This window comes from Leptopilina boulardi, unplaced genomic scaffold (assembly GCF_019393585.1).
Source record: "Leptopilina boulardi isolate dan_hultmark-lab unplaced genomic scaffold, ZJU_Lbou_2.1 LbouV2_78, whole genome shotgun sequence".
NCBI lineage: Eukaryota > Metazoa > Arthropoda > Insecta > Hymenoptera > Figitidae > Leptopilina > Leptopilina boulardi.
The window spans coordinates 92,414-107,107 of NW_026138025.1; the positions used below are offsets into that span (position 1 = coordinate 92,414).

Sequence of the window (14,694 nt, forward strand, 5' to 3'; positions counted from 1 at the left end):
ATACATGAAAAAATTTTTGTTATTTGTTTTTGTAAATTTTATATGCATGAAGATGGTAGTTGAAAAAAAATCCCACAAAAAATTTTTTTTCCGCGCTGTTGATGAAATCTTGGAAACGGCTCCACCGATCCTTACCAAATTTTTACCACATATTCATTGGGACCATAGCTCTTGCGCATATCAAGGGATTTTAAAAATTTTTTTTAGGCCCTAAACGGTCAAAAAACAACGTTTTTTTTACATTTTTTTCGTAAAATAGCCGCCATTTTGTCAATTTTGCATAAAAAAAAAAATCGTATGATATGCGCAATAGCTATCAACATGCTGAATCTAATACCGTTTGAATTTTTTGTTTCAGACCATCCGTGTCAAAAATTTCATCAACAGCGCGCACCACATTTTTTTTTAAACATATTTTTCAACATGTATTTTTAAATAAAAAAATTAATTGAAAAAAATCAAAAACATTTTTTTTTGCACTTCGAGAGTGTATTTATTATGTGCAATACCTCGCATATCAATATTTGTAATATAAACTTAAAAAAAATATATATGAAAATAGCCTTTTTTAGCCTGTCTAAAGTGGGTAGACCCCTTAAACGCAGGAATTTTGAAATAAACACAACATCATCATTTTTTTTGTTACCAATTTTTTCAATTGATTTGCAATTCTTTTTATATATTTTTATAAAAAAAATTAGAATTAAACCAATTTTTGTAAATTTAGTAAATGATAAAAATTTCTCATTGGTAGTTTAAAAAAATTTTTTTTTTTTTTAAAGTTCCCCGCAGATTTTTTGTCGGTGAAATTGGAAAAAATAGATTTAAAAAAAAAAATTAATTATATTGCAAATAATTTTTTTTTTGCAAACATGGGAAAAATTAAGATTAAGATGGGAAAAATTGACTCACGTGAAGATGTTCGTTTTTTCTACTTTTTATTTAAAGATAAAGTAAAGAGATGTTTTTTTTTTTTTTTTTTTTAAATTATTTTTCAGCTTTCTTCGTTTTTGTTGAAGCTTGTTGCGCCCTGATAACCTTGATGACAATTTTTTGTTCCTCAATCAAGAAGGCTCGAACGATCCTGAAAATAAAAAATCGGCAATTGTAATTATTTTAGTAATTTTATTTTAAAAAAAAAAAAAAATTTTTATTAAAATTTATTAAAAATATTTAATTAGTATTTTTTTAAAAATATTTTATTAGTAATTTTTTTAAAAAATGTTTTAGTATTTTTTTTTTTTTTTTTTGAGAATAGTTAAAAAATAATTATTTAATAATATTTTCGTAATATATTTGTAAAATATTTTATTAGTATTTTTAAAAAATATTTTATTAACGAATTTAAAAATGAAAAAAATAATAAAAGAAAGAAAATATTTTACTATTTTCTTTATTTTTTTTTATAATTATTCTCTAAATATTAAGGAAAATAATTATAAAAAAATACAATTTAATTAAATTGAAATTTACCTTTCTTTGACACATTTGTGACAAAGAACACCACCGTAAACACGTTTTACGGTCTTCTTTCTTTTGCACATTCGAGAACGTTCCATTGGACGTGCCGGTTGAATTCCTCTCAATTTATCTTTGCACTGTCCACATCTTGGGATCTTCTTTGGTTTCTTCAAATATTGATAAACCAATTTTCCACCAGGAGTGCGAACACTAAATAAAAACAAAAAAATTTTCTCATTAATCAAAAAGAAAAGAAATTATTTTTAAAAATAAAAAAATTTGCATTTTTCAACTTTTTGGTTATTAAAGAAAAAAAAAATTAAATTACAAAAATATTTCAACAAAAATTCTTAGAAAAATGAAAATAAAAAGAAGTGAAAAATAAAGAAAATACAATTTTTTGTATAACGAAAAGAAAATTTTTGAAAAAGAAATTTTTGATAATTTTCGAAATTTTCAAATTATAAACAAAAAATTTTGCAGGGAATTTTTATTTTATTTTATTAATTGTTAATTTTATTATTTTAAAAAAAAATTTTTAATTCTCAAAATATTTGTTTATTTTTAAATATTAAATATTTGTTAATTTTTTATTCTTAAAATTTGTGTTAATCTTTTATTCTTAAAATATTTAATTTTTGAATTTTAAAATATTTATTAATATTTATTTACAAAAATATTAAAATATAAAATATTTAATTCAATTTAATATTAATATTTAATTATTAATTCAAAAATTACTCAAAAAAAAGGAATGAAAAAACCGAAAATTAAAAAAGAAATTAAAATTCTACTTCTATTTTTTAAATAAAATTTCCCGATTTTTTATTAAAAAAAATTTCTCGCTAATTATCTTTTTGTGACTAATTAACATTTTCAATAATTATTAAATAAATTAGTTTAATTTGTTTTTAAAAAAAAAATCGAAATTTACTTTTTTTGACAGATATATTTCCGAAAAACATAACCTCACTTTTTTTTTTTTTTTTTTTTCAATCCCACTTTTCCAATTCGACAAAATTTTGGTTAAACAAAAAGAAAATTAGAAAAAAATAACGAAAAATTCCAGGAAAATACAAATTATTTTTTAAAATTTTTAATTAAATTCAAATCCACGTGGAAGTTAGCGTCGACAATTCAAAACATAACCTGATTTTTTTATCACCGAACGAAAGTTTTATATTTTTTTTTACGCCCACGGAAAAAAAAATTCGTAATAATTTTCGAAAAAAACAAATTCCAAAGGAAAAGAAAGCAAAGAGAATAAAAAAAAATAAGAAAACTAAAATAAATTATATATATTCAATATTTTAACTCACACTCGTCTCCTGTTGCTGTTTGTGTTGTACGACAATCGTCGTCTATAGGTTAAACGCTGGACCATTTTCGTTTCTGTAAATGAAAATCCAATTGTTTTTCTAAATATTAAAAAAATATAATTATTAACAAAAACTTGGATTATTTTCGTTTATCACAATATAATATATTAAAACATTTTATTAACGATTAATTCATAAAATTAGGATATTATAACATATCCTGAAAAAAATAGACACAAACCTTTTACAGAGAACAACAGGAAAAGGAAGTTTCGGTTTTGCGCACGCGCAAAAAGTTAAAATTACAATTTTTAAATACCAAATCACAATCTAAGCTTTGATCGTTTTTTTTGTTTTCTACGAAAACACTATTATTATTTTTTATTAATCATTGAGAATTTTAAATTTTTGATATTAAATTAATAATTTTTTATTATAAATTATTTAATTAAGAAAATTAAATAGAAAATAGAGAAAAAAGTGATCGCAGCGCTGTGGGAATTTTGAGAACTCAAAGAATCAATACTCCGTCGATAATAAAGGATGTATATAAAAATGGTATTTTTTTTGTATTATTTTTAATATTTTGTATTATTTGTTACATATTTATAAATATTTATAGTATATTTCTATTTTATTTATAAACAATTGTTTTTTGGAACTAAATGTATGTTAGTTAATGGTCCGTTTGCATGAGCCAATAGAAACGTTTGGTTCAATGGAAATAATTCTAATAGAGAGTTCTCATTGGCTTTCAAACGTAAACGTTTAATTTCCCCCATTAAGGTGCCGTCACATTTCGACGTGAAAAAAAAAACCATCGACGGTAAACGTAAACCTTCTGAGTGAGAGAGAGACAAAAAGTTATCACTATCTTTGTCACTCTCATGGTTTACGCTTTTCGTTGACGATTTTACGGTGACGTAAAACGGAATACGTTTAAGGTGCATTTATACCTCCGTTGTTTCCGGCTCTGACAAATATTCCATTTCCGCCATTATAAAGGTGGTTTCACAACAACTTAATTAGTAATTAGTAATTATAAGTAGTCTTTAATTAATAATTTATTTATTTTCGACAACTGGACACTGTTGCGCGCGCACCTTTTTGACTTAACAAAGCAAAAATCTTTGACAAGTTGTTGTGGAAACACCTTAAAAGATTTAAACGAAAATGGAATATTTACTATTTTGGTCAAGCAATCGACTGGATTGAATTTTCACGCTTTCTATCACTGAATTCGATTGGCTATGACAAATATTCCATTTCCAGTGTGAAAATTGAATATTTTTTAGAACCAAATAAATTCAATTCAAAATTCTCCAAAATATTGGAGTTATGAAAGCACCTTTAAGGTGCTTTTATACCTCCAGTATTTTGGTCAAACAATCGGCTGAATTGGATTTTCACGGTTGTATCACTGAATTTGATTGGCTCAGGACATATATTAGATTTTCACTGTGATAATTGAATTTTGTTAAAGCCAATCAAATTCAGTGATTCCTCCGTGAAAATTCAATCCAGCCGATTGCTTGACCAAAATACTAAATGAGGTATAAAAGCACCTTTACCCATGTAAAGAAAGTATATTGTAAAACAGCCTTAATAAATTTTGTGGCGGTATTTGTCCAGTGAAATAGAAAAGGACACAAATATATAAATCTTTGTTCTTTTCTTAATAGATTTCTCAATTTACATTAACTATAAGAATTTTTTGTTTAAAAAAAAGAATCTAGCATAAATTTTTCTTTTATTCGGAAAATAATGTTTCGTCATAAAAAAAAACAAATATACTCGAGTTTCTTACATAAAATAAATTAACAATTGAAAATAAAAGGTTATGTTAATTTATTAAAAATAAAATATAAGTTTTCAAATAACTTTCTAAACTGTAATACATTGAAATTAATAAAAACATTAAATTTTTATAAATTATTAAAAAAATAATTATATGAAATGCATAAAACTTATTGATTTTAATAATTATACTATCAATTTCATCATTTTTTTTTTTTTATACATTTTAGACAAAATTTCAATTTCCACGAATTTCGTGGACCATTATCGTATAAAAATCGCGATTTCCAGAGTTTATTAAAATTTGTTCCACTTTTGCACATCATCAATCGAAAGGGCGTTAAAAAATGTGTCAAAAATAAATGCATGTATTCGATTTATTTATAATTTATCTAAAGGAGAACATATTACCCCATATAGAACCAAGTCTAGATTATTGAATGTATAGCTATACTAGACGAAAATATTTTATGGGAAACTTGCTTTTTTCAATTTTTAATAACAAAAGTCCTCATTATCTTTTCAATTTTTTTTTTTGAGTTCAAAAATCAAGATAAAACTATACTCAGTAGGCTTCGAGATAGAAAAAATATTTTAAATATTCCACAACATCGTACTTGTAAAATGCAAAAATCGTTTGTAATTAGGGGTTCTAGATTATGGAACAAAATTCCTGTTAAGATTAGGGATGCATCGAATCAATATATTTTTAAAAATAGTTTTTTTAAGCTGTTAATTGAGAACGAGAATGAATTGCTTAATATTACTTATTGATAAAAACATAATTGGATTATATCAACTTAAATTTATAATTTTTTTTTACACACTGTTAAAATGCTTATATTTCCGAATATTTTTATATAATTCTGAGAAATTATGAATGAATGAGAGTATATGAATGAAAGAATAAAAGATTGCAAGATATCTTTGTGCAACTGTTATCTTGTTTCTTTTTTTTTTTTTATTCATAAACTGTTATTTTTTTCAAGTTTTGTTATAACTAGAGATTTGTTTTTTATTTTGTTTTTATTTTATTTTATTATATATTTATCATTATTACTATCATTGAAATATTGTATGATTATAAAATATGCTCTATGTAATTGTTCCTTGGAGGGCTTATAAGCCCTAAGGACTTTATCATCTAAATAAATAAATAAAAGAGGGGAAAAATAACAAATACTTTACAATTTAACGAATTCGATCAATAAAAATCCTGACTTTCAGAGTTTATTAAAATTTGTTCCACTTTTGCATATCATCAATCGTAAGGACATAAAAAAAAATGTGTCAAAAACAGAAATAATTATTTCCAAAAAAGAGCCTAAAATTTTCCGTTTATTAGTCGCTAATTATTTACAGTTTGTTTGGAAAAATTAATTACCTTTAATTTAAAAAAAAAAAGGAAAATTTTTAATCCGTCCACTTAAATCGAAAATAAAAAGTAAAATATTATTTTTCATAGTAAAAAAAAAATCGAATCGTAAAGGCAAATTAAAAATAACAATCGCATTTAATATAATTTTTATTAGTAAAGGATTTTTTTTTTTCGAACATGCGGTACAACACACACACATTCGCCAATGGAAGCGTTATTTATTTTTTTTTTTTAATTAATTTAAATCTTGACTTTACAAACGACGCAAATATACATTTCAAAAAATCTTCATTTTTAAAAAAGATATGAGACAATAAAAAATTTTTTTTTGATGGTCATATTTAATATATTTATATATATAATATATATTGTATATCGTTTTACAAAAAAAAAAAAAAAGAAAGAAACAGTCAATATATTTTCATAATTAATTAAATCTTGTCAATGATTTGTATTTTTTATATCAGAATTTATTTCGACGACACTTTTTCAAAAATTGTTTATTCAAAAAAATTTTTTCTTTCATTTTTTTTTTCTTCTACAGGCACATTTGACATCAAAAAGTCTTTTCTCTTTTTTTAAAATTATATTTTTTTTTTTTAAATGTCAATGTCAAAAGTATCGTCACAGGAAATTTTTCTTTCTTTTTTTTTTCCTATTTTATGCGAGCAATTCCTTTTTTTTATATATATTTTTTTATGCGATACAAATGCCGGGGGAAAAAAAAACATCTCGAAAAAAAAAGTTGACGAGAGTTTCAAAATATCGAGGTTTTTTTTTTTTTTATTTATATTTATATATTTAACTTTTATTTTATTTATTTATTTTTTTTTTGATAAATTGTGACTAAATTGCCAAGTCGAATTTTACGAAAGACGAAGAATTCTTTCTCTTTTGTAAAATATCGACAGATTTTTCCTTTCTTTTGGTAGCGTTTTATTAATTCTTATTATACGAGATTATTATCATCATCATCATGTATAATAAAACGAGAAAAAAAATTAATACAAAAATTATCTAAGCCTTGGTAATGAAGTTTTTTTTTTTTTTTCTTTTTTTGACGAAAAATAATCCTCATTTTTTTTTTTTGTTTTCATTGTGGAAAGCATGGAAATCTCCCTGAGATTATTTGAGGAATTTTCACGTCACAAACTCCAGTGTCGAAGCAAAAAAAAAAAAAAGAAAAATAAAAAAAAAGAAGAAAAAAATTCTCTAAACAAATTAATCTATTTCGATCATTTCTTGATCCTCTATGTTGTGCCTGTTGAGGATGAAAATAATTTTATTATTTATCTAATAAAATTAGTTTTCAATAGTAAATTAGAAAAAAAAATTTATAAGACCTGTGATTTGGCATTCGTGAATTGTGATTAAGATGCGTCCCTCTTGGAGAGAAACCTCTCATATAAACTCTGCGTGGACTTCTCGCGTGAACGACTCGTGGTTGTGGATATTCGTCCAATAAACTTGGAGCTACATAAGTAAATCCCTAGAAAAAAAAAAATTGTTTTTAAATTCTCAATTGAAATTATCGTTCTGGACACCCTCTAAAAACTTTTTTAACGGGCCCCCCAGAACACAAAAAAAAAATTCTGCAAAAATTTGAAGCAAACCTCAAAAATTAAATTTGCACTCTCACTGAGTGTATGCTCAACTGGCGAATCAATTGGATCCGATGCAGTGAAACGTTGATCAAATTGTGAGACATCATCTTCACTAATTAATGTTGGTGTAAATGGTGGATTCATACGTCGACAAATAACATCATTCCAATTGATTTTTTCAAAAAATTTATGATTCTTCACATGTTCAGCGTCAGCTTGTCCCGAGCCAAGTCTTTGTTTAACTTGTCTCTTGAGCAATTTACGTATTAAATCACGTGCATCGGCAGTTAAATACATTGGCAGCATTAATTTACCTTTTAAAATTTTATCTATTGTTTTTTTACGATTTTCACCAGTAAATGGTGGGGCACCAGTTAACATATCATATAATAATGTACCCAAACTCCACCAATCAACTGCTTTACCATGACCGCTACGCATTAAAATTTCCGGTGCCATATATTCAATTGTACCACAAAATGTATGTGTTACAGTATCATCTTCAATATGTTCTTTACATAGGCCAAAATCAGTTAATTTAATATGACCCTCAGCGTCAAGAAGAATATTTTCTGGTTTTAAATCACGATAAATAATACCCTGACGATGTAAATGTTGTAAAGCAAGAATAATTTCACATAAATAAAAAATGGCAGTGTCCTCAAGGAATATACCCTCTTTATTTAAATGACGAAATAATTCGCCACCGCACATATATTCAAGAATTAAGTAGAGTTTACCGCCTGTTTGAAAGGCGTACATCAAATCCACAATGAATGGATGCTGTAAAAAGAAAAAAAAAAAATTGGAGGTGAAAAAAAAAAGAATAAAATTTTTACTCCAGAAATAGTAAAATTTACTCCTGAAATAGGAAATATTCTGGAAATAGTAAATTTTACTATTTCTGCAGTAAAAAATTGCCAGAAATGCGCAGAAACTGCGGACAGTTCAGGTTTTATTTTTAAAGTATAGTAAAAGTTAATTTATTCGTTTTTCCATTTTTCTCCGTGTCATAATTATTTTTGAGCCGAATTTTTATTGCTTCAAATTAGTATTTTGCAGAATTTTCATCAAAAACAGTTTTCTACAATACAGAATTTCTATATAACCGAAAATTCACTTCACAGAATTTTTACTTGTTCGAATTTTTATTTGTCAGAATTTTTATTGGCTAAAATTTTATTGCATAGAATTTTCATTTTATTCTTTCAAATGAATTTTCATTTATTCGAATTATTATTTGATATAATTTCCAGAAATACCGATTTTTCTACAGAATTTTTAACTTAATCGAAAAATTATTTATAACAGAATTTCGAATTTGATAGAATTTTCATTTGTCCGAAATTGCAAATGACCGAAACAACAATCGATTTTGGCGCAATTTTTAAATTTTATCAACCAATCACAATTTTATCGATTATTTTTGATTGGTTATTAATTTAAAAATCGCGCCAAAATCGATTGTTGTTTCGGTCATTTGCAAATTCGGACAAATGAAAATTCTGTCAAATTAGAAATTCTGTTATAAATAATTTTAGCCAATAAAAATTCTTTAAAATGCCCTATTTATGTTAAATGAAAATTCGAGTAAATAAAAATTTGAAGAAATAAAAATTCTGTAAAGTGAATTTTCGATTATATAACAATTTTGTAATATAGAAAAAATTGGTTTGGTAAAAATTATGCAAAATACTAATTCGAAAAAATAAAAATTCGGCTCAAAAATAATATTATGAAAAATAATGAAAATCTAACTAATGATTTTTAGGATTTTTAACAAATTAATGTGAAAAATTTTTTTTTAAATAATTTAATATTTGACTAAATTTTATTGAGACTTTAAAAAAAAAATATTAAATTTTCGACAAGATATAGGTAATTAAAATTTTTTCAAATAATTTCATTATTAGGATTTCTATTGAAAATTTAGAAAATAATAATCGAATTTAGAAAAATTTTGTTTGATTTTCATTGAAATTTGGTTTTGAAAAAAAAAGTATTTGTCCAATTATAAATTATAATATTGAAAAATAATTTAATTTTTGGAAAATAATGGAATTTTTCACCATAATAATAAGTACATTTTTAGAAATAATTGAATTTATGGCAGATTTTAACTAAAATCTTAGAAAATAATTTAATTTTTTTTTCCAATTTTTATTACTAATTTGAATTAAAATTTTTGTAAATTAAATTTTTGGCTGAATTAAACTAAATTTTTTTAAAAAACATTATTGAATTTTTGATAAATTTAAATTGAAATTTAGGAAAATAATTGAATTTTAGTTGATTTTGAATTGAAAATTATTGAATTTTTGATAAATTTAAATTGAAAATTTTGGAAAATAATTGAATTTTATTACCATAATAATAAGTATATTTTTTTGAAATAATTGAATTTATGGCAGATTTTAACTAAAATCTTAGAAAATAATTTAATTTTTTGTCCCAGTTTAATACTAATTCGAATTAAAATTTTTTCAAAAATTAAATTTTTCGCTGAATTAAACTGAAATTTTTAAAAAACATTATTGAATTTTTGATAAATTGAAATTGAAATTTAGGAAAATAATTGAATTTTAGTTGATTTTTAATTGAAAATTATTGAATTTTTGATAAATTTAAATTGAAAATTTTGGAAAATAATTGAATTTTTGTTGACTTTAAATTGAAATTTTTTGAAAATTTTAAATCGATCTCTTCTAAAATACAATTATTTCTTAATTTTTCTATCTACAAATTTCTTTTTTGTTGAATAATTTAATTTTAATAAATTTTTAATCAAGATTTTCAAAAAATTCAATTATTTAAAACAATTTTTCAAATTTAAAATTCTCCAAAATTTAATTATTGTCTAAAGCTCTTAAAATATTTATTAGAAATTTCAATTTATGAAAATTTTAAAATAAAAAAATCTCCTTATATTCAATTAGTTTCAAATAAATTTTAACTATTGCTATTTTAAAACTCAATTATTTCATAAAAATTTTAACTTCAATTTCATTGTGAATTAATTATATCGGATTAACGTGTTTTTTTTTTTTTTTTTTTTGTTTCAAGACAGTAATTTTTGGATTAATTTTACAAAATAGAGTAGTTTTGCCACTAGATCATATCTGATTAATGTATTTTTTTCTGTTTCAAAATAGATATTTTTTGCCCCTAAATCAATATCGGATTAATGTATTTTCTCCTGTTTCAAAATAAAAAATCATTATTATTGTTATTTTTGGATTAATTTTCAAAAAAAAAAATTTCATTACCTTAACAGCTTCCAAAATATTTCGTTCGGCTTTAGTGTGTGCTGTATCTTTCTGATTTCTGATAATTGAAGCCTTGCGTAAAACCTATTTAGAAAAAAGTATAATAATAATAATAATGAACAATATTTTCATTTTCTTTAAAATTTTGAAAATAAAAAAAATACATTTACATATTGATAAATATTAATAAACACTCTAATTGTTTGCATTATTAATAAAAAATTTTCTTAATATATTTTATATATTGTAATAAAATGGTAGACACAAAAAAAAATTGAATGATAATTACTTTTCTAAAAATTTAAATAAAATTAAAATGAATATTAATGAAATTAATTCTACATTTTTTTTTCTTCCTGTAATCAGATACGAGAGGAACAAAAAATGAAATGGCAAATTTCTTTCAGAATTCCAAAGAAATTATAAATTTAAATTCATAAATGGAATTATTTTTATTAATAAAAATTTTTATAATTTTAATTATAAATTATAATTATTAAATTCTAATAATTATAATTATTAAATTCTAATAATTATAATTATTAAATTACAATAATTATATAAAAAAAAAAATGATTATAAATATAAATTATTATACAAAATAATAATTATCCAAAGAGATAAAATTTACCTTCATTGCAAAAAGTTTTCCACTGTCTTTGCCGGTTTTTTTACGAACTTGGAAGACTTTTCCGTATCCTCCTTTACCAATAACTTTGCAAATATCAAAATCCTGTGGACCAGCTCTCTCTCTTCCTTGATTAACATTTTTCTCCGATATAACGACCGTTTCCACTTCCGTGTCATCGATATCCGGTCTTTAACAGAGAGAATATATCACCTATCTTTCTTTTTTTTTTTTAATTTTTTTTCACTACATTCTATATTTATTTAATTAAATATTAGTTAATAATTATTTAAATATATTTATTAAATAAAAATAATTCATATTATTTTATTTTCATACTCAAATATAAAAAAAAACAACTAATTTATTTTTTTAAATATAAAAAAAACAACTAATTTAATTATTTTTTTAAATATAAAAATAAAACAAATTAAATTATTTTTTAAATATATTTATTGATAAAAAAAACCAATTAATTATTATTTAAATATATTTAATTATTAACTAATTACAAAATAATGAAACATATAATAATAGAGTTTTAATTTAATTTTTCCATGTAGATTATGAAACAAAAACAAAAAAATTTATTTCTATTTTTTTTTTTTCTCTTAAAATTAAATTACCATGTAATTTATAATATATATATATTAACTTTTTGAAAAATTAGTTTTTTGATAAAAAAAAAAAAAAAAAATTATAATTAAATTTCAATTTAACAAATTATTATCATTGTAAATGTAACTTGGGGGCATAAAAAGAAAAATGATTGGGAATTTTTTTTTTCATAATTTCCTAAAAAAAAAAATTGAGAAAAAATTGAAGAAAAAAAAAAAAATGAAAAATGATATAGAATATATTATATTTGTATTTGAAATACTCACTCGATTAATTCAATTAATTCATTATCGTCCGAATTAACTTCATACTCGACCTCCACCTGTAGATTAAAAAAAAAAAAAAAAATAATAATTTCTGAATTCAATCGTTATTCAAATTTATAAACAAAACGTTTTCGTTTATAATTTTTCTTTTTTTATTAAAAAAATAATAATTAATAATTATAATTATATATTATAATAAATAATAATTATAATTATATATTATAATAAATAATAATTAAATTTAATTTAATTAAAAAATAATTATTATTATTATATATTTACATACAAACTAAATTATTACTATTATTATTATTTTTATAATTGAATAAAATTTTTTTTTAAACAATTTTCAAATAACAATGTAATTTTTAATTTTTTAAATAAAAATAAAAATAATAATAATAAATAAAAATAATTTATTTATTTATTTCAATTTTTATTATTATTATTTATTTTATTATTTTAAATTTATTTATTAATATTTTATTAAAAAATTGATATTTTTTTCCCCGATTTTTGTTCATATTTATAATATTAAATTTATTAAGTATTTAAAAAAACGAGAAAAAAAAGTAATAATTATTATAATAATAACAATAACAAAACAATAATACAATAATAATACTAATAATGATAATAGTAATAATAAAAAAAAATTCAAAAAAATTGTACTGTAATAATAATAATAATAATAATAATAATAATAGAAAAATAATACTGTAATAATAAAAATATTTTAAAAAAAATAACTTTAATAATAAAAAAAACACGAAAATAATACTGTAATAATAATAATAATAATAATAATAATAATAATAACAATACAAAAATAATACTGTATGTAATAATAAAAATAATTAAAAAATACTGTAATAATAATAATAATAATAATAATAATACGTAAATAATACAATAATAGTATAATAATTCGAATAATAAAAATAACGAATATTAATAATAATAATAATAATAATGATACAACAATAAAATAGTTTAAGTAGACGTAAGAAAAAAAAATGCGAGAATATTCTTTTAAAATTTAAATGTAAAGATAAAGAGAAATGTTTAAAAAAAAAACGAAATTCTATACCTATAAAATTTTTTTGTCAATAATAATAATAATAACAATAACAATACCTCAACGACGTCGTCGTCCTTCTTATCTTTGATGTCATCAAAAGCAAAAATTGTTGCTGCCATTCTTTGGATTCTTTTCTCTCACATTTATTTTAACTTTTAATATACGAAACACACACACACATATAAACACATACAAAAACACAATTCACGTACAAATACACATTTAAATTACACAGACGCGCGCTCGCGATGTATTTATTTTTAATTCACGCACTTTGGTTTTATATAGGTGATTTAAGAAAAAAACAAAAAAAAGAAAAAATAAAAAAAAAATTAAAATAACCTCCAAAACAAAAAAAAATGGGAAAACAATTATTGTTTAAAAAAAAAAAAACACACAAATATTTACGAGCTCCAGGAGTGGTCACACAGGAAAACGCAAGCGAGAGAGAGAGAGAGAGAGAGAGAAAGAGGAGAGAGATGGAGATTAAACCTCAAAAATGTCAAATCTGTCGAGATAACACCAAAAAAAAAGGAGTTTTTTTTTTTTTTTTATTTTATTGATACCGAGGCTTTTTTTAAAAATCCAGTCTGATATTTAAAATAATAAACACCAACACTTGACATTTGAAAATGTTTTTCTTCTTTTTTAATATAAATCGTGGTAAATGAGAGTATCGAAGAGAATGTTGAAACACCTGGCCTCTCTTCCTCGTGGCTTGGTAGATTTATAATACACACACACACACACACTATATATATATATATTTACAAAAACGGGGTCTTTTTCTCAATCGATTTTGAATAAAAAGGAAAAAAAAAGCTTTTAAAAAAACACAAAATTTAAATATACTTTTTTGTTACTGATTTAATATACATTTTTTTAATGTTACGAAAAAAATAAACACTGGGATTTGGATATTTTTATGTATTTTTCTAATTTTTTTTTTTTTTTTGACTATATATATATATACCAATGACACGATATACAATACTGATATAAAATGGGTATAGTTTAGTATTTGGGAAAAACCTTCTGCTGATGATTTTGCAATATATATATATTTATTTTTTGTTGGTGTATGTATTAAAAAGAGGGGATGTAGTTTTTAAACCAATCACAGAAGGAGAATTTGTGTTGAACGAAGGGAATTGTCCAATGGAAATAATGGAATTTTTATGTGTGTATGAAGTTCTATTGTGTATTTACCATGGTGGGGGATGTGCACGGAGGGGAAACCATGATGTTAGGTTGATACCACAATGAATAGTAAAGG

General features: G+C 22.0%; 2 protein-coding genes across 2 annotated transcripts; both read right to left on the bottom strand.

Moving 5' to 3' along the window:
- Positions 1 to 921: 921 nt before the first annotated feature.
- LOC127290653 (60S ribosomal protein L34-like) lies at positions 922 to 3,095 on the bottom strand. The gene is made up of 4 exons (XM_051319382.1): positions 3,022 to 3,095; positions 2,781 to 2,853; positions 1,474 to 1,671; positions 922 to 1,084 (listed from the first exon to the last, which is right to left on the bottom strand). The coding sequence occupies exons 2-4, from the start codon at positions 2,843 to 2,845 to the stop codon at positions 988 to 990; spliced, it is 360 nt and encodes a 119-aa protein (XP_051175339.1). The 5' UTR covers positions 2,846 to 2,853; positions 3,022 to 3,095; the 3' UTR covers positions 922 to 987.
- Positions 3,096 to 6,084: 2,989 nt separating this feature from the next.
- LOC127290636 (ribosomal protein S6 kinase beta-1-like) lies at positions 6,085 to 14,409 on the bottom strand. The gene is made up of 7 exons (XM_051319339.1): positions 13,475 to 14,409; positions 12,338 to 12,393; positions 11,457 to 11,643; positions 10,826 to 10,909; positions 7,569 to 8,342; positions 7,299 to 7,444; positions 6,085 to 7,216 (listed from the first exon to the last, which is right to left on the bottom strand). Exons 1-7 carry the CDS (start codon positions 13,535 to 13,537, stop codon positions 7,177 to 7,179), a joined length of 1,350 nt encoding a protein of 449 aa, XP_051175296.1. The 5' UTR covers positions 13,538 to 14,409; the 3' UTR covers positions 6,085 to 7,176.
- Between the last annotated feature and the right edge of the window lie 285 nt (positions 14,410 to 14,694).